The 25,896-nt window shown below is 51.3% G+C and overlaps 1 protein-coding gene across 2 annotated transcripts; it reads right to left on the bottom strand.

The window, feature by feature from the left end:
• Positions 1-455: 455 nt before the first annotated feature.
• Positions 456-25,891, bottom strand: OLFM1 (olfactomedin 1). 2 transcript variants are annotated; one of them, XM_048966055.1, is made up of 6 exons: positions 25,339-25,891; positions 15,752-15,901; positions 11,147-11,302; positions 8,679-8,898; positions 3,914-4,020; positions 456-1,188 (listed from the first exon to the last, which is right to left on the bottom strand). In XM_048966055.1, the coding sequence occupies exons 1-6, from the start codon at positions 25,402-25,404 to the stop codon at positions 514-516; spliced, it is 1,374 nt and encodes a 457-aa protein (XP_048822012.1). In that variant the 5' UTR covers positions 25,405-25,891; the 3' UTR covers positions 456-513. The 2 variants fall into 2 exon arrangements, with proteins under 2 accessions (XP_048822012.1, XP_048822010.1); XM_048966053.1 differs by lacking the exon at positions 25,339-25,891 and adding an exon at positions 17,595-18,062.
• Positions 25,892-25,896: the final 5 nt, after the last annotated feature.

The following is a 25,896-nucleotide window of genomic DNA, read 5'->3' as shown; positions in this document are numbered from 1 at the left end:
GTGATAGGTCTTGTTCAGACAGCGAGAGCTCCTCACGGGTCAGCTTTCTGCTTAGAAATACAAATCACACATCCATCACAGCTGCCCGCGATGTCGGAAAATGTCCATGCAACCCCCACACAGAAAGAGAGCGAGTCTCCCAAGGATAAACTTCCAACAGTCATTGCCTTACTTCTTTTGTATGCGCTATAGGTTTGCTATCGGAACAGAAACAAAACAAAACCCCAAACTGAAGTGGTTCTCCAGGTGCAGTTCCAGCTGCAAGTACATGGTTAGTCATGAGTCCGTAATGCGGGGCCAGACTTCTAGAAATGTAGAGGTAATGCTGATCTGTCAGCTCTATGCTGAATAATCCTCCATGACGTCGGTCTTAATTTTGGCAGCTGTTTGTTTATTTACTTATTTAAAGTGTGTTTCCTCAATATTAGCATTTGTTTCTTATATTCATTTCTCCCTTTTTTTTCCTTTTTTTTTTTTTTTATTTTCCTAAATCAGTTTCTAAACAAGGATGGACTACAACTCGTCGGACCTGATGACGTGGAAGAGGGTGACATTGTAAAGTATTTGGTGCCCGTTGTTCCAGGCATAGAGGGCCCGATCCTTGGGGTTGTAGTCCAACATGGAAATGTGCGAGTACTTGTTTTGGAACGGGATGTCGATGTACTCATAGGTAGAGGCGTTGGTCTGGTAGGCATAGTGCACCTTGGTGCCTCCCGAATAGCCATTGGTGACGTAGAGCGTGCCGCAGATGATGAAGGCCTCCCCAGCGCTGCGTTTCGGGTAGCTGGTGTTCCAGGTCTGGAGGCTCTGCAGGGTGTTGGGATCCAGCTTGCTGATGACGATGTTGCCCGCGTTCTGGTTGGTGGCATAGACGGCCCACAGCCCGTTCTCATCCACCATGAGGTCGATGTCCGAGTGGCCGCCCCAGGCGTAGTGGTACATGTTGTTGTAGCCGGCATAATCCAGGCTGCGAGTCTTGAGAATGGTCTCTGTTTTCAAGTCAAACCTGATAATTATGTGGCTTTGGTATTTATTGAAGTAGATAGAGCCATTGTAGACCACTTGACCAGTGCCTGACCATGGGTGAGGGAGACGGTGAGAGGTAAAGTTGTCGGTGTTCATGAAATCCGCCATGGATTTGTATTCGCGGACGAAGCGGTTGTTGTGGTAGCTGTCCATGTACCAGACCTGGGCGAGCAACAGAAACACGTGGGGTTAGGGAACAGCAGAGACCTCCTATCAGTAAGGCAGTCCTTCGCCTAGGATGCTAAACCCAGAGTGTGCTGCTCGAGGCCCACCTCATTGAGGCACCCGCTGGAGAACAACGTCCCCAAAGCCTCCTGTGCCCAGAACAAAGCTCAGGCTGTCACCCCAAACTCAACAAGGAATGGAGAGAATGGCAAATCTTTCCTGAAGGTAAGCTGGCATCTCTCCAGGACTGGCACTGTCCCTCCAGAGGGCAAGCAGCACCTTTCTGTGGCTAAACCCTACAGAGATGCTGCCTTCCTCTCCTGTAAGCCCCATTACGATCACACTTAGTAAATTACAGCAGCTGCTGTGCTGAGCTCTGTTAATTTGGCATGCAGGAGCGAGGAACACAATCGCTCATTGTCAGGGAAATGCAGGCAAAGTCCATATTGGTTTAAAAATCATACACTTCCCCATCAAAAGCTTAAACCAACACTGCTGAAATACAAGAGACAAAGACATCAAAATGTTGCTATCAGGAGATGGGAGAGAGATTTCAGATCATGATTTAAACGCCAGTTCGCCAGGGACACTGTCTAGACTCCTTAAAAAAAAGAGCTTTTGTCATCTGAAACCAATTCAGAGGCAAATGCTAAAGCGGTGCAGTTAATATCAAGAAGAAATATCCGTCCGGTGAGTGACACCCTGTGTGCCTTTGCTGCCTAAAAAAAAAGATAGCTGCCTTCTGTTAAAAATGTTTAGGAAGGAAAAGAGGTAAATGAAATGGCAGCAGGGAATGCCTTTAAGGATGCAGATTTCAGTAAGGCTCCAGAGTGAGCTTGCTTTGCAAAATGTGATCACAGCAGCTCTGCGGTACAGCCATCTCCAGGGTCCATTAGAGGAGCAGACAAACATTTACACACAGAGTGTGCATCCTGGGTTTGGCTGCAAGGCCAAGTGAGGGCTGCAGGGAACTTCAGACCCCACTCAGTCCTGCCCTGGAACGCAAAGAATGAGTGTGGCAAATTGCTCTCACCTCCCCAGTCTCTGTGAGGAGGGCTTCAAAAGCTCAGGAAGGAAAGCATGGATGGCCCTGAGCACAAGGCAGAGATGTGCCAGAGCATGGGAGAGCTTCCACTGACGGACGTGGGGCTGACAAGCATTATTCTGCTAAAGAAAAGCCTGTGTTCAACCGGTTAGGAAAATAGCCCTGAAAGTCATTGTCTCTCTGCTGCTCACATTTCATTATTTGGTATTAAATAATTAATACCAAACATTCGTTCAGTTTTTAGAGAGGGAAAGGGAAGATCACAAGAGAAGGAAACCTGGTTATCAAGGCGGCGGGATGCAGAGATATTTGTGCTGTGCAGAAGCAGAGGTTGAGGGATGGATGGCCTCACGCTGCCAGCTGCCTCTGAGCAGCTTCTCCTGCACTGCCCTGCCAATATGCATCAATCCCTGCGCTCAGCATCCGCCGCCGGGCTGCTCCTGTGCGACTTGCAATTTTGTTCAGTTGTGTTCAATGATTTCATGACACGAATAAATGACCATGAAAACCACCGAACACCTCCCGGGGTTTGGCGATGGAAGATGGATATGATGAACTGCCAGGCCTCTCCCCACAGCTTCCCACTCAGCCAGTGGAGCTCTCATAAGCACGCATTTGTAACACAGTTCACAATTCATTTCATACACACACACACACACGGTTGTGAAGCCTGAGCTACACTCCAGCAAAAGCTGCTCCTCTACACACAACAAAAATAATCCACAGAGAAGGTCAGGGGCAAAAGTAAAAATAATAAAATATTGGCTTGAGATAAAACTCTCTAGGAAGATCGTTAGCACATAATTAATGCACTTCAGCTGCCACAGATCTGTCTCTCCCTTTGCAGATGTGTAAGTCACACCTAACCCCATTACTGCTGAGGGATGCAGCAGACACAGCCTGAAGGGACGAGTCTGTCCCTCTCTCATGAACCAAATGTGGGCAAAACCTACCTATTCTACTTCATATTTAAGGCTGTCTCTGTTTAATAACCTTAAAAGACAGAGGTGTCGTACTGGGGAGCCAGTGCCAACCAGTTGGCTGCTGGAGGACCTCAACCGCCATCTCACGTCACTGCTGCTTCATTGCTGCACGTCCCCAGGCAATGCATCGTGCTGGGGTGGCTTCTGCAGAGCATCCCTTGTGCTCATGGCTGCAGAGAGCTGGTCACAGGGCAGGCTCTCAAAATAGCTGCCTCTATAGAGCCCGTGCTGGTGCCTTCATCCTTTGATGAGGGCTGCTTTGTGCAGCAGGGAATTGCCCTGCAGCCAAGGACTGTGGTTTTTGTTATGTCTTGCTGCCTGCAAATCTGTAGCAAGCACTCGAGATATTTTCCATTCCATCAGTCATGGGAAGCCTGGATTGATTTTCAGCCAGTTATTGGCCTCCTACCTCCTTGGGATCAAAATTGAATGGTCTGAATGAAAGGAAAAACAACAACAAAAAAGACAAAAACAAAGCAAGACAAATCCCTCTGGCTGCAGCCAGTTAATTCCTCACTACAGCGCAGGTGGAGGACGGAGGACAAATGGAGTTTGATGACGTTATCGGGGATGCTGGCAGCAGAAGAGCAGCGAGGGCCAACAGCATGGGCTTCTTCACTCCTCATGGCTGCCAAACCCACGTAATATTCGATTTTCCTTCCCTGGGGACACCCAGGACCACAGGGATTCTTACCTTGTTCTCTCCCTCTGGGGCAAGAGGGTCCGTCATCCACGAGCCGAAGCGGGACCCCGAGGTTTTAATTGTGATTGGGTCACTTATCCCCGTCAGCTTGCCACAAGCTGAAAAAGAGTGCAAGGCTGGTGAGCACCACTCCCAACAATGCTTGGGCACATGCTTTCTAATGCTGGGTCTTTCCCTGCCGGACCCCATTGCCCCCCATCCCAGCACTCCGAGAAGCTGTGTTGTTATTTAATTAAAGGCAATTAGGCTGAGAACAACTGCCAGGTGGTTTATGGTTGTTCCACATCTTTTAACAACAATTGTCCTTATCACACTGCCCCAAGAAAACAAGCCTTCCCACAGCAGCTGCATGCTCATGCTGCAGAATAGAAAATGAGAAGAGTTAGCCAGGGTTGAGCAGCCAGGTGGAGAAATTAGCTGAATAGCTCTGCTCATTTCTGCTATAATAGAGTGGATGCAGCCGAGATAAAAAGACAGTCGTGTCTACTCCAGCCCTGCTGGAAGCAACACATTTGTTACAGGTTATGCAAAGGAGAAAGGAGGAAAAAAAAGGAAGTGGGAAATTATAGGTGATATAAATCTCTCTTCCTTGCAGAAACAATCTCAGGATTCTACCAGCCGCCTGCCCTGCTCTGATGTGTCTGCATGCTCAGGGGCTGCTGAGGAGAGCCCCTCCTGTACCATTGCCAGCCCCAGGAGCCAGATGCTGGTTTTCTTTTTTTCTTATTTTTCCTTTTTTTGTTTTTTAATACTGCTATCCCCAGTTTCCACCAAAGCTGCCATTCCCATCTTCCCAAATGCCGTCATTTTAACATATGTGCACTTCAGAATGACAGGAGGAGGCACACAGTGGGATGCTGCAGGATGGGCTGTGTTCAGCGTGGAAAGCTCTACTGCTACAGGAGCAATCATTGAAAACCCAGACACATCCTGCACAGAGCAGTCCTGCAGCAGCACCCCCTGTGAGAGACAAGCAAAAGTCGGCACCCAACGTTTGGCAGCACCCAAAGCTCAGCACAGGTTTCCTGATGTCTCCCCTGGGATCTCATCCTACGTGGTGCATGCAGAACCACTCAGCTTGGGAGGAACCACTGACAAAGGGATGGAAAGGGTTAAAATAATGAATGCTTAATGTCTGGTAAATTCCCCTTGCAGAGGAGCCCTAATCACAGATCTGCTCCTTGCTGCCTTCCATTATCACCGCCCCACATTGCTGTCACTTTCTCTCTTCTCTTCCATTTCCCTGGAGAGAAAGGTTGTATAAAAGCACATTGATTAAAAAATAAAAAAGTAAAAGGGGAAAAAAAGCCGTATCAGCTGATAAAGGTAAACAAGTCTTGTTTTCACCATCTCATACACATCTGGCACATTCACAGCAGCTTTCCAGCCGTGCAAGAGGGCTGCTCTCATACAGGACAAGGCACTTATTCAGCATAACCCCACCAGAGGCATCAGACACAAGGGAAGATGCCCCAAATGGATCACAGAACTAAAGGTTTCCTGGACCCCAGGAGCCAGGTCCCTGCAGCTCTCATGAGGTTACCCCAGGGGATGCACAACTACAGCCTCTGTGACCCTCACTCTTGTCTGCTCCCACTGAGGTGTGCACCACATTCCTAACGCCATCAGCTTTCTTCCTTCTTTCTATGGGGCTAGCAGCCACCAGCAGCAGGAATATCACTGAGGGCAGAGAGGACTCGGTCTGCTGCCACTTTTCCTTTGGCTGTGCTGCAGTTCAGACCACGGCAACAGCTCCCAAGCTTGGATTCTCACTTTTCTAGCTCTCAGACTGATTCTCTCCAATATTTCACTAAAGAGAAGGAAGGCAAAGACTGTATTCACAGCTTATTTTCCTTCTGGGACCACTTTCAATGCTGAAATGTGACCAGTGAATCTCTCAGGGATGAATGTGCACCAGGGAAGCACACTCTGCTGCCCATTGCTTGAATCCATCACTAGAATAGGAAGCTGTGGACAGCAGTTCGGGGGCACTCCTGAAGGATCTGCTTTCACTCCATTTTCCCTTACTGGGAACAGATGCCCACAAGGATCTGGGTGCCTCCTGGGAATCAGCACAACTCAGCCCCTTTGGAGGCCCTGCAGGCTATCCCAGCTCCAAACCACCTTCCTGCAGCTGCACGCATCAGCAATACAACACAGCACAATAAACACACAACCCCTTCCCCTGCCCACACCACCAGCAGCAGACAACACGCTTTGAACCAGCTACAATGACCACCATCCCCCTCCCAGGATGCTAACAGCCCCACTCCATATTTTCCCTGAGATCCAGCCCACCTGCAGGTGATGTTTGGCAGCTTGGCAGCAATTTACCACCAATGCAGTCACCTGTGCTGTGCTGCCAGGCTCTGCTCGGGCAGCACCCACCTGTCCTCCCAACCTGCTCCCAGCACTGGGGATGTGGGGTCATGTCTTACCCTCATCTCCATCACCCCAGCCCATCCCAAACACTTTGGGCACAGGCCAGCAGGACCTGGCCTTTCCCAAAGGGGAAAACACACTTGCTCTTCCTCAATCCACCAGGATTGTAGGCTGGAATTTTTTTTTGCAAGAGTTTGGGAAAGCTCATGGCATTGGCAAACATGAGCCTACAGAGCCACCTCGATTCAAGGAGTGCCAGCCCCTTCCCTCTCCCAGTGCTCTTCTCAGGGTAATGGAAACGTTAAAATCCCTACATAAATAGTGATCTTTAAGAATGTAAACAGCACAACAGATTGAACACGCTGTTATTGATCTCTTTTTTTCCTTCACATGCACACGACAGGGTCAGGAAGTGTTTTCACTATTGATCCATCAAGAATGCTTAAGAAACCCCAAATACAAAAAGGACCTTGTCTAAAGAGAATGCTGCTGCACTGCTGAGCATCAGGGCTCCCTGGGGAGGTGAGGTGGGCAGAAATGCAGCACATGGCCTCTGCCTCCTGGTCCCCTGCCCTGCTCTAGCAGGTGAATGCAGGTGAGCAGCCTTGCTGCCCCATGCAGGAACAAATGAAGCTGAAATGTGCTACGTGAGACTCCAGTGCATCCCTCTGAGCACATAATCTGCAGCAAACAACAATCCTGAGCAAACAGGGTCTTACCATGTGCCAGCAAAGTGGCTGTAAGGTTGTTACCTGAATTTAACTCAATTAACTCCTATTTGCACTGGTTTGTGCTCCAGAGCGATAAACAACATTGGGCATTCAGCCTGTGCTCTTTGCTGCTAAATGACCAAATAAATCACCCTCCTGGTGAGCAGCAAAGCCTCCCAGGAGAACCATTTTGCAAGAGTCAGAGTTGGTCTCTGTGAGCACACAGGGGTGCTGCAGATCCCCAAGGCACAAAAGCTGCCTGGGATCACCCCAGGGCTGGAGGAAAAAGAAGGAGCAAAGCCAAAGCTCCCAAATAAAATCTAAATAATAGTAATAATTTTAAAAGACAGCAAAACTTTCTAGAAAAAGTTGCCCACAAGACCTCTCCATCCCAGCTGCCTCAGCCTTACCTGGGCCACTGGCTTGGTCAGGTGTCCCACTGGGAGAACGTGAACGTGGGGGGGATGCAATGAGCCCTGAGCTGAAGGGCTGAACAATGCATGGGCAAACTCAATGTTTTTGAAGCCCTGAGGTCCAAGATGGTTTTGTTGAAAGACCTGTCCCAAGGTAAGCAATCCCATAGCCCAGGTGTAGTTTCCTGGTCCTGCTGCCATCCTCTCTACCCAAAACGAACAGCTTCTCCTGCTCCTCGAGGGATGGGCTGAAGGTGTGGGTTCTCACACAGCACCATCCCCTCCCATAAAGCCACCTCTGTGCCCAGGGGCCTCTCCAAAATTAGAACGAGAGGGAGAGCTGGGAAGGGGTGCAGGAGGTAACAGAATGGGAAGGCAGGGAGGTGGCTGCCTGAGGAGGCGTGGGGGTGCCTAGAAACAAGCAAAAGCAATTCCAACAGTGGAGACACGCGAAATGAAACGTTACCTTGCCAAGGGTATACAGTGCTGAGAAGAGATCAGCTCTTCCTTGAAGTTACCTGAGAGTGTAATTTCATATGTGCTACCAAAATAGACTGCGGAGCAGTTAATGTGTTTAGATTACCTAAATTGCTTAACGAGAAAGTCAATAATGGAAGGAGAAATTAAATCAAGGCAGCACGAGGGCAGCAAGCAGCGGGGAGATGCGCACTGGGAGGCAGCCCCCTCCCTGCCCCTCTGCCCAGTGCTGGGTGTCCCATCCTGCCCGGTGTCCCAGCCGCGCCAGCACGTCATGCTCTTCTCAACGGGGGGAGGGGGGGTTTGCAAGATGCAAAAGGAACAAAGGAAACTGATTTTGCAGCCTGCACACGCACTGCTTAAAGCGGGGTGCAGGGACATTCGCTGATGCGCCAGGTCCAGGTAGCAAACAGCTTAGACATTGATGCATAAGCAGAACGGGCGCATGTGTTTGCTTTGCATAAGCGCCGCTTGCGTTTGCGCACGTCGCCATCCGCTTATGCAAACGCTGCAAAAAGTCACATGCCTACTTACGGGCCTGATCCTGAAGCACTTGCACCGTGAGCAACATCAGGCATGCAAGCAATCCCCAGCAGGACAGCTGGCAGGGTGAGTGTTGCTCGCAGCACAGGTGCTTGCAGGATGGCGCCCGGCTGCAGGGCTCCCCTCGCGAGGCGCCTGGAGATGGCCAAGCCGCATCTCTGCCTGCAGCCGGGAGGTGTGTTGGGACATCGATGGTGTTTAGCCAGTGCCACCATGTTGGTCTGAGCCTACCTAATTTTTGCATGCATGCACGAAGCCTTTCTTCAAGATTTGACACTCTGTTCTGAAGCTCTTCGTAGTCATAGGCGCCAATCTCTTCCTGGAGTTCGTTTAGAACTGACGTCAGATTCTGGACCTCCTCTTTAAACTGCAATACCAATTTTGCATCGGCTTTGTACTCTTCCAACACTGGTATCAAAGGCCTAAGTTCCTCCATTTTCGCTTTTATTGCCTGCAAGGTTAAAATAAGCTCGATTCAGTGCTATGCGTGCAAAAATCTGCAACACTCTGCCTTGACCTGGTTGCTTCCTACGTGAGTGCAATGTTCATATCCCCACAATTATTATCATTAAAATTACTTTAATCATTATTTTGGTCCGAATGACGTATTGGAAAGAACATATTAAACAGGCTGCAGAACACCAAAATATTTGGGAAAGGCCTTTATTTGTCATTTTTAGAATGCAACATCTTAGGGTTACATGCTTCAGATCACATACACAAAGAGTTCTTTTTTTTTTTCTTTTTTCTTCCAAAATAAAATAAAATAAAATAAAATAATATATATATGCATTGACAAGGGTTTCAAACTATTCATGAAATGCATCTACAATTGCATGCAAAGGAAGATCTCGGTTGTGTGGTTCAAGGCTCCTTAGTGAGATATGGTGCTAATTTGGAAAATAATCAAAAAAAATAAATGCATGGTGCAAAATGCTCTGTGGCCCTCTTTTCATGGTTACATGGGAGTGAACTGCTTCTTCAGTCACTGCAGCATTGAAAAAACTTGCTTTTAAGTTAGCCCTGTAAGCAAGAAAATGAAATACTGTTGAGGATCTAGCTCGCTAACCTGCCTTATATAGATAGCCATTCATAGACAATACGGAACTAAAGAGAAAGAACACAAGATCTCCGAACCACTCACATCTCAACACTGGCATTAGCAGAAACAAAATGCTGTGCTGTTATTTCAAGTGGTGCTTTGGCAGCAAATGAGACAAAAGCTCCTGGCCGTTTTCAGACTCGCCATGAAAAGCGTAAAAATCCAAGTCGTTATCAAGTTTATTTTGCAGCAATTCAGGCTTCTTTCTGTATTTTGGCTTTTGAATTAAATGGAGGCCTGGTTTAAAGGCACAGTATGCAGCATTTTGTTGAAGATGCTTTGCTCCAGCAGCTAATGAGCAGACATAAATATGCATGCACCTGCCCGTTAATGAAGCATGGCAGCATACAGCATACACCTGGTGCTCCTGCCCTGACCCCATCCAGAGCAGGGCTCAGAATCTGCCTGGCTGCTGAAGCAGCTCTGGAGGTGAAGGGGACCAGAAATTGTCCCTCAGCATCATTTCTTTGCATCCCATCCCCTCCTATTTAAGCCAAGAGGCTTTCCCTCTTGCGCTCTGCACGTGAGGCATGTCTTTATTTTCCTATCTACTTTGATAACTGCTGCAAGTTCCCAGGCAGGCACTGGGGAGGGTCAAACTCATCAGAATGGATAAGGAAAAAGAGAAAGAATCTCATGTTTAACTCTGCAGGATGAGCCTGGCAGGCCAAGCAGGGGGTCCTGCAGGTGGGGAGGGCAGGAGTTGGGGCCAGTGGGAAGTTCTGAGAGCCTTCTTCCTAGCTTTTATTGTGTCATTGTGGTATTTAACAAGCTCTTTAAGAAATAGCTGGCTTAACACACAGGTCAGCCTGTGCCAGCAGATGGGAATCATGTGGTGGGAAGCATCCCTGGATTTCAGTAGAAATCTCCGCCATTTGTGTTTATGGTTCATCCAAACTATTACTACAATTTGGCATGACAAGTGTTGCTGACAGCCTCTTTCCAGCAATTTCACTTGGTCTCACTCATGTGACTGAAAGTTTGCTGCAATGGCAGCATGACTGAGAGGGATGATTTTTCCACTCCTAATCTACGCACATCACTCACTGCAAAGCCCTGCCAACACTCTTACTTCCAAACCGGACGTTTGCACATCCTTCAGATGCTCCGCTGGCCATCCTGAGGACAGCCAAAGAGCTGTAAATTCCTTTTTAAAATTATTTTTGGTGGGGTTTGTCAGCTTGGCTGATTGCCCCATGGATGCAACCCATGCCAAGGAGGGCAGTGATGTGCTGAGAGCCTGGTGTGGTTTCCTGTGTGCTGCAGAACCTGCTTGCTAAGGCTCAGCTCCAGGCTATTGCAAACCTTTAGGTTCTTCCTAAGGAGAACAGGAGTAGGAATGGGGGTGGGGGGGTGCCTGCCTCTGCCTGCCCTCATCCTGCCCAGAGTCCTCCAACACGGAGCCAGCTCTGCCATCATGGGAATGCAGAGATTTTGGCTTTTACCCTATAGGAAAATGCTCTCTGGCCGTGCTTTGGATAGGGGGGAGCTGAGGGGAGCTGTGAGCACAGCCTGCAGCTGGGCTGCAGTATAGCAGGGGCTGCCAGGCTGGGACGCCGCGCTACGCCTCTGTTAGCAGGTTGGAAAGCAGACATACCTTAAACTGCCTTGCCAGGTGCTGCTTGTGGCTTTCTTCCACTTGCTTAAATTTGGATTCCAGTCCTCTCATCTGGTTTTCCATCTTCTCCACGTACTGTAGGTCTCGCTGGGTCCGCCTGTCCAACACCTCTATTGACTGAGACATGTTTTGCACCTGCCAAACGAGAAGGGATGAGTTACAAGGGAGCTGCACCTCCAGCAGTGCAGATGCTGCCCTTTGCTTGGAGCCAAAGTGGCAAAAGGGTAATCAGCAGGTGCATTATTTACCGGCTCATCATCAGCATCTCTCAGTATTATGACTCCATGCTCTAAAGCAGAGCAAACTGGTTTCATCATCGTGTACTCTGCTGCGCTGCAGAGAATAACTCAACAATCACACATGCAAATAAAGGCTGTAGTCAACTATAAAGTGCATTTGTAGTAATGGCTTCTTCGATAGCCACAGGACCATAGAATCACAGGATGTCTGATTTGGGCAAGGAGAGCCCGTTCGGAGCACATCTATGACAAACACTTCTGCTGAGGCGTACGTTATCATTTCTTCACGTGAGTGATGCACACTGATTGCCTAAGCGCAAGCTTTACTCCCAGCTAGTAAAACTTCATCACTCCAACAGTCTCACTATTTATACAGCATCTGCCACAAGCAGTGCAGCTGCAGGATGAGGTGGCTGGAGTGTAATAGGTGCAGCCCAGGCTCCACTGATGCCCCTTCCTGCACCCCCTGTGTGCACCTGCCTGGCTCTGCTGCAGAGCAGATGCAAGGAAGCTGGTGGGCTTCTGCTGGTGCCAGAGGGGCAAGAAATGGAGGGAAATGGGAGCTGGAGTGACCTGGTTTTGAAGGCTGGCTGCCAGCTGATTAACTGAGATATTTGCCTCTCATTCTCAGGCTCTGAGAGGGTAAATGAAGTGCTGACTTAGGAAAGAACTTACGCACGTATTTAGCATTAAGCAATGGATGCCCCTGATCAGCAGGAGTTCTTGGGTTTGTACTGCACTTAGCTCAAGGAATGCCTTCCACTGCCATAGTGCCCATAGAAATGCCCCTATTGGCATTGCAGGGCTGATGCCCGTGTTCAAAATGAATCAGACATCCAAGCCTGGTGCCCAGACATCCTGCTCCAAGCCTCTCTGAGAATTTCAGCAAAGCCTGAACATGATCCCAAACAGTCTCTGAGAATACCCTGCAAGCCACTTCCCAGAGCCCATGAGTCTACTTCCATTCCCATCCCTGGTGGAGCCAAATACAGAAAGAAATGGGGGGCTCAGAGGCCTCTTTGTGCCCCAGGGAGGGAGAGGAAAGGCCTTGGACAATCACAGCTGATCTGCAGCCTCTCCTGATAGATGCTCTTGTGCCAATAATCCAGACCACCCTTCCGTGAGTCACGCTGCATCTGCACAGCAAAGTTGTTTCAATGAGCTGAAATAGACATGACTGGTAAGGATCATACAAAATTGATCTCGTTTAGCCCACTAATGCCCAACCTTGATGAAGGGCCGAGCTGCAGGCAATCAGACAAGAGCAGTTCTGCATGGGTACGCTGATGCGCAGCAGCACCCCGGCCCTGCAGGTCCTATCAGACAGAAGCAGGCTGCAGGGAATGAATCAGCCCCACGGCCAGGCTGCTGCTCTGAATCACCTCTGGAGGAGCCTGCCTCTCCCCCGACTGCAGAGGAAATGAGCTTCCTCACACGTCTCTAAACTGAGACAACTAAAATTAGCTGCTGTGCTATTTCAGGATGCGCTCTACGAGTTCAGCCTCCCGCTATTTGCTGCCTGTATTGTTTTCAGGCAGGCAGGATTCTGGCCAGACTTGTAAAAACTCATCTCCGTCATTCCTGATCCCTCACAGCAATGTGTGCTCCATCATCTGGAGATCTACTCGTTTTCCCTCATTAGCATATTAAGCCCTTGATCCAGCAAAGTACTTTGGCACACGATTAGATTTCAATGAGACTTCTCCTAGCTTAAACTTAAGCACGTACATAAGTGCTTTAATCAACTGAGACCCAAGGATATTGTCTCAGATTCCCTCAGCTTCGTCCATTACTTTGCTAACATCAGCCAAAATGCTTTTTGCCCCATTGGTTGAGCACGCACTCTCAACACGAAACCTTGTTTTCCATCAAGCTGATTAGAGAGACAAACCCACCTCAGGGAAAAGAGTCAATTTTAGCATTCAGAACAGAAATTTGATACAAACCAAATATCCAGTTCTGTTCTTGCTCTCTTGGTTACTACTGAGCTGTTTCAGAAGTAAACCAGAGTAGCTGAGAGTCGGAATTGGCTTGATGATCCACTGTTGGGTTTACATGGTCAGTGCCCCATCACTTTTAGCTCTGCTCAAGCTTCTCTGCTATCAAGCTTTTTCTACCCACCCTGGGTTTTGGAACAGGATGAATGTTTGGCTTGAGCTTGGGGTAGCTGGATAACCAGTGGAGAAGCCATAGCAGGAGGCATCTCAAGGGAGATGTTGGTACTCAGTAGGAATGATCGGCAGAGATAGCTAGCTGTTAGATTGGGATGTGCAAAGTCCTTCCCATAAGGACTGCAGAAGGCAAAGTGAAGGCTGAGATTACTATGCACCTCAGAGCGAATATCAAAGGAACAAGAAGAGCTGCCTAGGCTGGAGATAAGTGCTGGCAAAGAGCAAGCGTTGGCAGGAAACGAAAGCCGGTTCAACTGTCAAAGGAGGAAGCCCTCCCAGATAACAAGGCCAGGTGGAAAAACAAATAAATAAATAAATTCCTATTTGAAGATAAAATATAATCTGCTCATGAACAGGATCCCAGTGACGTGTCGGTCTGGAGGAAGGCCAAGATGTGGCCTCAGCACCTGACGCACGCAGGGCTCGGCACGAGCAGGCCAGTGATGCCAGCGATGAGCTCAGCCACGCGGGGCTGGGGCTGCACAGTTTGTGCATGGCGAGCAGCCCGTGCTCACCTCCGCTCCTGCACCTGCTGCTCCTCAGCCCTGCTGGGTGCCCAGGATCCACCTGCAGCTCCCATGCATGCAGGTGCCCGTGTGCTGAAGGCTGGTGGGGTTGGCAGCTGTGAGTCTCCATGCAGTGATTTTTGCTCTGGGTGGTTTGTGTGCGCGCACGCACAAAAGCAGCTTTCTTCTGGCCCTTGGAAGCAACGCCTTATGATTTCTGTAGGTGAGTGCCAGGTCTCCTACTTTGAAAATCCAACCAGAATAGCCCTCCTGGCACATTCTGTTTCTTCATCTGCTGGCAGAGAGAAATCTGGAGGTGAGAGCTTTCTCAAAACAGGAGTGAAAATGTCAGATGGGGGAAGGAGCATCCAGGCCTGACATCCTCCCTGGGGAGCCGGGAGCTCTCCTCTGCGGATCCATTTTCCCTATAGAGGGATTTGCATTCCAGCCTCGATCGAGATCAGATGTCTGGCACCAAGAGCCCACTCTTTATTTTGGGGTTTTCATATAGGTTAGCGTAGGAGTGAGCTGCAGACGGAGCAGCAGGCAGGTAGAACACGCCTCTCAGCCCACTCCTCCCTCACTTTACTCATTGGCAGCCGGAGAGCTGCGTAAGGGAAAAATCCCCGAGCGCTCACGCCGTGCGCTCTGCAGCTGCTGCTCCTCCAGGGCCGCTGCACTCAGCTCAGCCTGCTGTTAGCAGAGGGCATCGGGTCAAAGCCCGCTTGGTTTATGCATGTGAGCAGCTCTGGGAGCACGACTGGGCTCCAGCACAGCACTCAGCGCCTCCCAGCCAAACGCACTGCCTGACCCATTGCTGTTAGAGCTCAGAGAAATAAAGCTTGAGCTTTGGGATTATTTTCAGAAGCCGATGGCACAATCAGAAGTTTCAGGGCTAAGTTTTTTCTGGCTGAGTTTATTGCCCTTATCACATAGGAAAATCAGTTTGGTGTGGGTTTGATGCAGCGATGAGTGATAAATCAGCTTTGTGAGAGCACCAGGGTACAAATCACTTGGTCATGCAACACATGCATGAGGGCACCAAGGAGCATTACAGACCCAGAGCACGAGTGCACTTATATTTTGAAGAGAAGAGCACCATTTTGCATGAAACAGCATTTTTTAACGAAATCTATTACCTGGAAAGCTTCTCGTTATCAGGAACGTGTCCCTAATGAGATTCTTTGATCTCTTTGGACAGCGGACTACTAAAACTAATCAAATGGATGTCAACGTTAGAAGAAGACGACCACGAATTGTCATCTCTCTGCTATTTGATGCTGACAGCTTGCACCGTTTTGTGCAACCTCTTCTCATATCAGCTTGGCTGGGAGTGCGTGGGCTTCGTTTTGTTTTAAAGTCTCATTGGGGCTCATCCTTGTGATGAATAGAAATTAATGCATCCCTATTTCTTTTTCATTTTATAAACTGTCGCGATTCAATATCTCTGCTTTGGTCTCAGCAGTTTTAACCCGACCTCAGGACGTGGGCTCTCCTCCTTTCAGAAATACTCAGATATTTGTCCTCCTGCCTGATTATTCCCCGCTGCACCGACTGCACAGCTCTGCCTTTTCTGGAAACGAAGGCTCAACCCATCTCCCTCAGCTTTTCACCTCCTTCACACCATGCCAAACCACCCCCCCTTGCCCAGAACACATCAGCCGTTACCTTTTCTAATAGTTGTCTCAGCTGCTTTGTCCTGGCATCACGCGAGCACATCGTCTGTTGAGGTGCCACCACTGTGCATATACAACGTCCCTCGCTATCCTGGGCAGAGCTGTAGACCTGCCAGCTTTCCTCTGGGTTGGTAGGCAACACCTGATTGACACAGGGGAAAAAAGGGTTAAGAAAACGGGGGGGGCTCCGCGGGGATGGGTGAGGAAGAGGAGGGAGGAAGCAGCACGGAGCTGTGCAGCGAGAGGAGGGATGCTCTGAGGAGGAGCAGGATTCACTTGTAATGCAAAAACATGGATCGGGGACAAATGAAGGAAAGGTCTGAGAAGAAGAGATGGAGCACACAGGGCAATGTAAGAGGGGAAGCACGGACACAGGGGAGCATGGACACGGGGGAGCCGCATCGCAGAGGCTCAGCACCAGGTGCCAAAACAGCCGGCACAGCTCGTGGCTGGGCTGTCATCACCACACACTCGGGGTCTCCTTGAGGCCGTGAGCAGGATGTGCCCGAACTCACAGGGAGGGCACAGCGTCCTGGCTGAGAGCTGAGCTGTCGCTGAGCACCTGCAGAGCCCTCCTGGAGCCAGCGATGCAATACGAGGAGTCACATTTCCTCCATCCTCTGCCAGGCTCTCCTGGGGACGGGGAGCTTCTTCAGGATAACCATTCCCCCCTAAACGCTCCATAGGTCAGGAGCCCACGAAGCACACAGCAGCAGAGCAATGCAGCACGGGGCAGACGACCACCACTGCTACCACAGCACCCGGGACACGCTGCAGCCCCAAGCGCTCTCCCCATCCTCCCCGCACCACTCGTGCTCTCCAAAGCGCTCTGATCTTAACTCCCCTTTCATCTCCCAGCACTTTGCAAAATACATTATTTAGTCACAATTCAGCGTCTGATCACTTTGAAGGTACCACTGTTTTGCCAGCCAGAAGGGAAATGTTCTTTCTGCTATTTCAATGCGCTACAAATAACCTTGCAAACACCCATGTGCACAGGCACACACTAGCGGACAGACGAGTAATTTAATCTAGCTAAAACAACCAGAAAAAAAAAAAAAGTCTCATTAGCCTTGATAAGATGGAAAAATCCCAGCTTCATTCACAATCAGCAGTGGCACTACGGGAAACAGCCGCTTTGAAGCAGCAGAGCTGTAAAGCGGTGGCTCTGCTGTGAGGCACAGGCGTGCAGCCCGGAGGTGAAAGGTACCCGTTTTTTCCTGCTGTGGGAAGGCAGACAGAAGGATCGTTTCCCTCTGCCATTTCCAAAGTGCCAAACCCGGGCTCCGTCCCAGCCTTTCAGCAAAACAGGGACAGCAAACATAAGGCTCGACCGAAATACGCCGCAACTGCTCCGCTGCATTTTCCACCCCATTAACGCCTATTGATTAAAGGCAGGGAAGCAAACGAGATTTTGCAGGACTCGCACCTGCTGTCCCAAACCGCTTCACTCAGAGAAACAACCACGAGGGAAACTCTGCGCTCTCCCGGCTGAAGGCGTTGGGAAGCATCCGTCTCACTCCCGGGGTCGGGGATGGACAACCCAGCACCGCAACCCCGCATCTCCTACCACCCCAAAACGTAACCCCGTCATCCCGGGGGACCGCAGCGTTGCCTCTCCCCTTTGCACCGCTCTCTGCAGCGGGAGGCTCGGGGGTCTCATAACGAGATCCACCCCCCTCTCCCAGGCGGCCGGGAGGGTCCCGGGGCTGGGGGGCAATGAGGCACGGAGGGATGGGGGTGACCGGGGGGTGCCCAGGCGGGAGCTGCCGAGGGAGGTAGGGATGCTCCGGCCAGCCCCCCCCCCCCCCCCCCCCCCCGCCCCCTGCACTTACTCCCGTGCTGCGGTCCAAGGTGCCGCCCGAGGCCGCCGTGAGTTTGGTGGTGTTGAGCCCCACGAGGGAGGGCAGCGTTTGCGACATCCAATTGGTGATCATGGCCATGGTGCTGAGGACGACTCCAATCTTGAGTAAAGGCACAGACATGTCTGCGGGGGTGGGCGCCAGGCACCCTTCATTCTGCACCGGCGCCGGGCTCCATGCCGCTGGGGACGGGCTGCGACAACCGCCCGACGGCCACCACCACCGACGCCTCTCGCCGCCGGCCCATCGTCCGTCTCCTCGACGCGGTCCTGCCCGGCGCTTGCGGTGCTGCTGTCGGTACCGGTGTTGGAAGCTGAGCGGGGCGACTTCCCTCCGCCCGCCGCCACCGGGCGCGCCCCAACCGGAGCGGTGCGGAGCGGAGCGAGCGGCTGCAGGAGGCGGGACGGGAGCGGGGAGGGAGGAGCGGGGGGGCGGGAATGTTCGGAGAGCTCAGCCAGCCGGAGAGCCTGCGGAGGGTAGAAAGAGGGAGGGGAGGGGGGGGGGGAGAAGAGCGAGAAGGAGGGGAGAAGGGATTGGTGGGGGGGGTGGGTGAGGAGCGGAGGAGGGAGAAAGGATTTGGGGAGGGATTTTAGGGAGATGGATTTGGGGAATTGGGAGAGAGGAGGGATGGAGGGTGTAAAGATTTAGGGAAAGAGCTGGGGAGAAAAAGGGAAAGGTTTAAGGAAGGGGGGAAAAGACTTGGAGAGAAGGGGAAAGATTTGGGGAGCGAGGAAAAGGTTTGGGAAGCGAGGGAGACATTTGGGGAAAAGGACCAAAGCTGTGGGAAGACGGAAAAATTTGGGGGAGAGGGGGAAATGGGGAGGAGGCGGGAAAGAGCAGCGGAGGAGCGGGGCGGGGGCGGCTCCCCCGGTGCAGCGGGGCTCCGCTGCGGCGCGGCGTTATGGCGCCCCCTGGTGGCCGCGGGCGGCGCTGCGGTGGAGCGGGGCGGTGGGTTCGCAGCTTCGGGCATCCCGTGGGAGCTGCCCCGTGTTTGTTCAAAGCGGGACAAAAGGAGCTGCTGTCAGCGACGGGGTGGAGGAGCAGCGCTCTGCCAGCCGTGCCCGCTGCTTCGTGATCTGTACACTGCCGATGGGATGGCGGCTTTGCTCCATCCAGCTCCTCAGCATCAAGACTTGGCTCGTTATCATTTGCATGTTCGGAAGTGTCCCAGTGGCTTTGAAACCAAAGTCTCAGCTAAGACAGATCTGAGAGCCCTTGCACATCCTTCTCTCAGTGAACCTTTAAACACCCCGTGCAAAGTAAATTATGAGATGAATCTCCTGTCCCTCTCCAGAGGATAGGAGTGAGCCCGCTTGCTCCATTGCTACAACATCAGCCTCAGCATGATGGGGCAGCCACCAGGGCCCTGCTCCATGGCCACGGCACCCCCAGCATGTCCCCTCAGCTGGAGTCTTTCAGACAAACCCCAAATCTGCCCCTTCTGGTACAGTTCCTCTCCTGGTGTAGCTCCTGCAGGTGGTGGGGTCACAGCCCCCTCCTTACTGGCTGTGAAGGTGCTGATGAGGCTTTGACCCACCAGCATCTTTGCCATACAACATCGAGATTGGTGTGCAGAGCAAGAGCCAAACAACAGGGAGCTGTGCCCTGAAATGTATTCACTGCATAGAGCTGCTTCTGCAGAGAGTGCGAGGCAGTTTCAGAAAAGCACTGACATGAATGCACATTCAGCAAGTCCACCAGGTGGAGAAAAAGAGATGAGTTAGAGTGCGAGCACTGGCACCAGATCAGATTCTGTCCTCCCTAACAACGTGGAGCAGAACCAGACACTGTGCATGCCCCAGGCTGCAGCAACCCAAATGCCCTCCCTATCCCTCACCACCCAACACCCCCAGCACTGCTGCCACTGCCCTTTTCCCCACTGCTCAGGACAGTGCATCCCTAACCCGGGTGAGACAGCCAGCAAGCAGATCGACCTGCTGCAATGAAATCCATGAGAAAAGCACTCCTGCCTCTGGGTCACACCATGTCCTGCACCTGAGCAGCTAAATGACCTCCATCCCATGAAATGGGCTTCGCTCAGCCCAGATTGTCCTCAAGCTTTTGGGCATCCTTCTCATAGCAAAGCTGCTGTCAGCCATGCAGCATCGTGCCTGCAAAGTGGCCAGCAATAGAGAGGTGTTTCAGGCAGGGACAGTTTCTTTAGGCAGAAGCCTCATACAGCTCTGACCTTTTAGAAAAATAATCACACCTCTCATTCTGCTCCAGTTCAGCTCGTGCTGTGCTCAGCACTGTGCTCAGACCCTGATTGTGTGCCTGATTTCATACCATGTAACACCGGAGTGCTACGCTGAAATCATCCTAATGTTCATTCTGAAACTAAGCTGCAAGTAAAGTTTGTTCCTTGTGTTTGTCAACTGCAAGTGCATACAAAGTGAATTAGACCTACAGATCCTTCATTGCTTAACGTTGCATTCAGTGAGAGGAAAAAAAACCACAGCTTGCTGTGGATTCCATCAGAACTGAAGACAGATTCGATTCCTGCCATTGCACACGGATGATTTCATCTGTGAGATGCTGCTCTTGCCCATGCTGTGCTGCAGTCAGCAGGCAGGACGACCACTTCTGTCACCTCCAGACCTGAACTAAATGAGCTGCAGTCACCAAAACATCCTCCCTGCTCCTATGGCTTTAAAAGCATGAAACCAGCACCAACAAAAAGATAACAAACCCCAGTAAGAGCACACAGCTTATGCAGAACACCTGGCATTGCACCTATGCTAGAGCAAATCAGGAGCAATGAGGGAGGGCTGACAGCACTCACAGACAGGCATCAGGGCAAAGCAGAGACACATGTTGTAACCATATCATTAAGCTTGCTGCTATAGCACTGGTTTTGCTGAGCTGGTCGAGTTCACCTTCATCCTGATTGCTCCATTTCTTATTGCACAGAGCACTGCATTAAAAAAAAGGCTCCTGATGGCCCTAAACTTTCTCTGTCCTGATGCATTTGCTGTAAGCACCTTCCCTGCAAGAGCAGCTGAGGGCAGGCAGTGAGCAGCAGGAGAAGACAAACTGCTGGGGAACAAGAGATCCCATTTGCATGCATTTATTCTGAAGGCAGAAAGAGGAGGGAAGACAGATAAAAGCCAATTATAGAGTCTTCCAAAATAGCTGCTTAGTGGAAAATTCCACTGCTTGCAAGAATTGTTTTCCGGGTGGTCGTGCAAAATGCCACCGTTTGCCTCCATGTCACCCGCTGGGGTCAATGTTTGCCAACGCAGCCACACGTGTGTGAGTGTGTGCGAGTGTGAGTGCGTGTGCAGCACACGGCGGTCACTGTCTCCCTCTCCTGGCTGGCTCAGAGAAGAGGTGCTGAAGTTTTTCTGTCCTCCCCACGCTTACCCGGACTTTTTTCCCAGTCCCCAAGGTGGGGGTCTGCAGATTTGCACGGCGAAGGGGGGAAGGGGCTGCTTTAAAAGACGTACGGCTGTACTGCGAACATCTGCTGGCTCTGTGCATCCTGCCGGCCCCTCGTCCTGCCCCACCTCCAGGCGTTGTGTTGCACTGAATAAGCAGCACGGACAGCAAGAAGGCAAACAAGCAGCCGGGTGGAAGGGACCTCAGCAGCTGCACGGGGAGAGGAGGTGTCTGAAATCTCTCTGCACCACCGACCAGGAGGGCTGTGAGGAGCTCCCAGTGGAGGAGGCGCCTGGCCCCGATGGGACAGAATCGCCCTCACAAGGCAGCACACACCTTTGGAGCATGAGACGATCGTTTGGTGGGATCTCAGCAAGTCAGGACTGCTGCAGCAATAAATGTTGCTGAATTTCCACAGTCTTTGAATCTGACTTCAACCCTTTGGTTGTTTTTATCAATCTCTGCGCTGCCATCACACACACAAACCTCAGTTCTGGGACTGGATCCCATCATCCCAGCACAGAGCTCAATATTCCCCTCCCATCACAGGCAGGATCCAGAAAGCCCATTGCAGCTGCAGGAGCTGAGACAACTCCTGCACACAGACCACTCAGCAATCTTCCCCTACGTTTAGGCTGATTTGGGATGCTGCCTCCCAGCTGGGATGGGGAGGGGCCTGGCAGCCAGGGTCTGGGTCATGAAAAGGCCCAAAACCCCCATAGAGAGACATCAGGATGCTGGGACCTGGCCTCAGTTTTGGGACAACAGCGGCAAGCACTGGCTGTGGTCTGTAAAAGAGGGAGGATTCAGACTTTGAGATGCTCTTTCCCTGTGGTTGGGATTTGCTGGTGCTAAGAGGCAGTGTGGATTCTGCTTTAATTTCCCCAGGTGCAGCTTTCATTTTTTGGGGGGACAACTTGACCAAGTCAGGTCATCCCAAAGCACCCACCTGAGTCCCCACAGGCAGCCAGCCCCAAAGGGATGCTCCATCCCTGCCCTGGTCCCTTTTTGTGGCACCCTCACAGCAAAGCCAAGCCAACACTTATCACTCATAACTCAAGAACTAGCTTCTTCCATTGCCAATGCGACCTACAGCCTTCATCTATTTAATTCACTCAGCTAGTAATTAGTTTTGTATTACTTTACACAGCGATGCTAATACTGATTACAAGGGCTGATAACTCGAGTAATAAATACAACCCAGGGCTGAAAATTACCTTTCTTTTTTTATTGGTTAAAGCTGAAGTTAGTGAAATGAGACACAAATTGGTTTATGAGATGAGGCAGCTGCTTCCTGGTACGGGCTGCAGATTTGCTGCTTAATCCTACTGGGTTCCAACAGCAAAGAGAAAAACTCAGAGCAGGGAATGGGAGGTGATGGGCAGAGGGGCATGGGGTCACACAGCTGTGGGAGGGGAGCACATGGTGCAATCCCAGCCCAGCAGGGCTGGCAGCTCTCTCCCTTGCCCTGAAAGTAACACCAAGAGACCTGCTCTGCCTTTAGGAAAATCAAGGGCAAATTTATGTTTTTTCTTGTTTGATTTTTTCCTGACCTGCAGAAGCACCAGCTGTTCAATAACTCCCCAATCCAGGAGTGCATTTCTCCCTGTGTGGTTTCAATGGTTACTGGGGAAGCAACCATCCGAGCATCAGCTGCACTGTGAAACTCTGAGGAACACAGAGGCTTTCTCTGATGATAGCCCAGTAACACCAGCATGGTATGACGTGAGCTTGCCTAAGGTGTGACAAAGGGGTTGGGTGCACAGACAGACAGACGAGCATACAGCAAAGCACACAGCAGCCTCTCTGCCAATACTCCTGGCTGTCGTACAGCAGCCAAAACTCTCTGCCCTGGCAACTCTAATCTGCACACTAGAAGCAGACAAGGGGGTGGGGGGACAGATTCTTAGAGAGCATAAGCTGGCTCTGCTGCTCATGGCCACCAGGAGAGCTGTCTGGGCTCTCCTGGAGAAGAAGCCTGGTCACTTTGCCCAGGAAGCCCTTTGCCTTTGGCAGCAAGGAGGAATCCCAGAACATCATGCAGGTCTCTCTCCTGCTGCCCCCAGGGCAGGGATTTCTGCAAAGGGCCAAGATATGGGGGAGCATGTGGGGGCAGCTTCCTCTTTTCTCACAAAGATAAAGCCACCATTACTTCAGGCAGGTCCCAGAGCCCTACATGCTCCCAGCTGGAGAATGGGGGGAACCACTGGAGGATGCTGCAGTACAACCCCCCACTGTCCACAATAAGTTTTCCCAGCGCAAGGACAGCCACGTGCTCTCCTTCACAGCTGCCCTCTCCCCATTTCTTCCCTGATTGTGGGCTGACTTGTCAGAGATGCTGCAGGGAGGGAGAGGAGGGGATGGCAGCAGCTTCTGCATTGACAGGGAAAGCTGCCTAAACCAGCAACCTGCCTCCCTGAACCTCGATCCCTCCTCCCCTGGCACAGGATCTCCGCAGGGGATGGGAGAGACTCCACACATGCAATGGAGATGTGAATCTGGCACTGAATTAAACGCTGAAGACACCGAGCTGGGCGGTGCCCGGAATGAAAGGCATATTTGGGGATTGCATCTGGCAGCTGTGCTACTGAAATGAGATGCTAAAACTCTGAAAGGGCTCTGCAGTGCCAAGCGAGGTAGCAGGCTGTGTGCCGGTGAGCGGGGCCTGGCAGAGCAGCTCCCTGCAGGCAGCAAACCAGCACGCAGCCCTGGCTGCATTCAGCCCAGCACAGCCACAGCTTTGGCTTCCAGCAGCTCAGGCTGGGAGGTGACTGCTCAGAATCAGCCAGCCATGCTCAGCCCCGCCGTTCTGATCCCTTGTTGCCACCCTGATTTAAAGTCGGGTGCGAAGCTGGCGCGTCGTGGGCACAAATACGGGATGCAAGGAAAGGAAAGAGTAGCCAGGCACAAAGTGAGACAGACCATCTTTGAACAAAGCACAGAGCGACAGAGATTGACAAGGCCAAAAAAAGGGACGGCAGCACCTGGGATGATGCACCAGTGGGTGAGGTGTACAATTTATGGGGCAGGAGGTGATGCTGGAGAGGCAACGGGGAAGGGGACAATCCTGCAGTGCTGCTTGGCTCCCCCAGGCTGTTGCTGGGGCCCTGCAGGATGCCCCTTTCTGCAGGTCTGCAAGTGATGCTGGCAGCTCCCCGGCTGCTTTGTCCAGCACAACGCATGCGCGGTGCTGCACACATCCTCACATACAATGGGCTTCTCATGGGCACTCACTTGCAGTTCTCATTCCTCCTCACTCCTTCTCATCCACAGCCTGGATGTCAGTGCCTATCCTATCCTTCCCCCTCCCCCCCTTCCTAATTATTTCCATCCCAACCCTCCTCCGGAGGGCTCCATGCAATTAAGGCAGCTCCGACTAGAGCCGTTCCATCGAGGGGAGGGGAGGCAGCAGAAATAGTCAGAGGGTGCAAAGCCCTAAAGGAGAAACTTCAGCAATAGGGCAGCGACAAGAGAGCACTGTCAGCTGGAGAAAGCAAGAAATAATCTACCTGCAGCAACCAGGAGGAGAGCTCGGCCACTAATTGCTTCTACAAGAAGCAGCTTCTACTCCCCTCCTATTTACAGCATCTTTTCCTTTCTTCATTTTTGCTCCTAGGCAGCATTACAATTAACCCCCCCAATCTAGAGCATCCTCTTGCAACTACTTTTCTCCGTTTCCCACTGCCTTTGAAAACAAAGGAGCACCACCTGGCTGCTTCATTCTCTCCCCAGTGATCTGAAGGGAGTCAATAGGAGTTTGATTGCCACTCGCGAGGGATGTGCCGGTGCCTCCCCTCCTGCTCACTCTGTCCAGGGGCCAGGCAAGTAAAAACAGGCATTAAAATCCCATTTAAAAAAAGGAAAAAAAAAAAGAAAAGGGCGGAGAGAGGGGGATGTACGAGGTGCTCATCTCTCCCACGAGCCACAGAAGGAAACGTTGAGGGACATTTAAATGTCACTTCAATATATGTATGTATGTATATCAGCACAACTGCCCCCACGGGAGCAGCTGCGGGAGGGGGAAGGCGAGCAGCGCTGGGCACCGCGGGGCGATGGGACGCACCGACCGAACTTCGCCGAGACGGGGGGGGGGGGGGGGGGCACCTACGGGCCCCGCAGCCCCGGCTGCCAGCATCCCAATCCTCCCCCCACCCTTCCTTCAATCCCGCATCCCGGCCGCAGGCTTTCAGCATCGCGGGGATTCGCTCTACACGAGGATTTTGGTTGTGGATATATTTTTTTTTTTGGTGCGTCTGTGTGTGCGCTGTCGAGGTTTAATAGAAAATGGCGTTGGGGAGAAAGGATGGGGGGGGGTGAGAAAAGCAAGAGAGGCACCTACTTGAGTGAGTTCTGTGCCCATCAGGATGAGGAAGAAGAGGGTGAGGAGCTTGCTTGCCGGTTGCATGTCTCGCGGGCAGCCCTAAGCACCTTGCATGCAGATCGCCGCTTCGCCGCCCTGCGCCGATCCCCGCTCCTCGCTGCCTCCTCGCTCCTTTCTCGTCAGGGGGATTTTAATTATAAATTAAAAAAAAAAAAAAAAAAAAAAAGATAAAAAACAAAAAAAACCAACCGCAATAAAACGCGATTGAAAAAAAAAAATACAATCAAAATAATCACTGAGATTCTCCGGGCGACTCTCAGCACCCCCGGGAAGCAATGCAAGAAATCTGCTTAGCAGAGCCTTCACTTTGCATATTTATTGGGATCCCAGTTTCAATCCGTACTGGCTCTCTGGCAATTTTTTTTTTTATTTATTTTTTTTTTAATGGCTCCCCCGATCGGAAGGCATTTGCGAGGAGAAATTCAGCGGAGCACGAAACGATTATCTGTGCTATTGCCAAAAGTTTGCCTTGAAAAGGGGGGGTGATGAGGAGAGGACAGGGATTTAAAAAAAAAA

This window comes from Lagopus muta, chromosome 19 (assembly GCF_023343835.1).
Source record: "Lagopus muta isolate bLagMut1 chromosome 19, bLagMut1 primary, whole genome shotgun sequence".
In the NCBI taxonomy this organism is placed as follows: domain Eukaryota; kingdom Metazoa; phylum Chordata; class Aves; order Galliformes; family Phasianidae; genus Lagopus; species Lagopus muta.
This window is presented reverse-complemented; position numbering and strand designations above follow the sequence as displayed.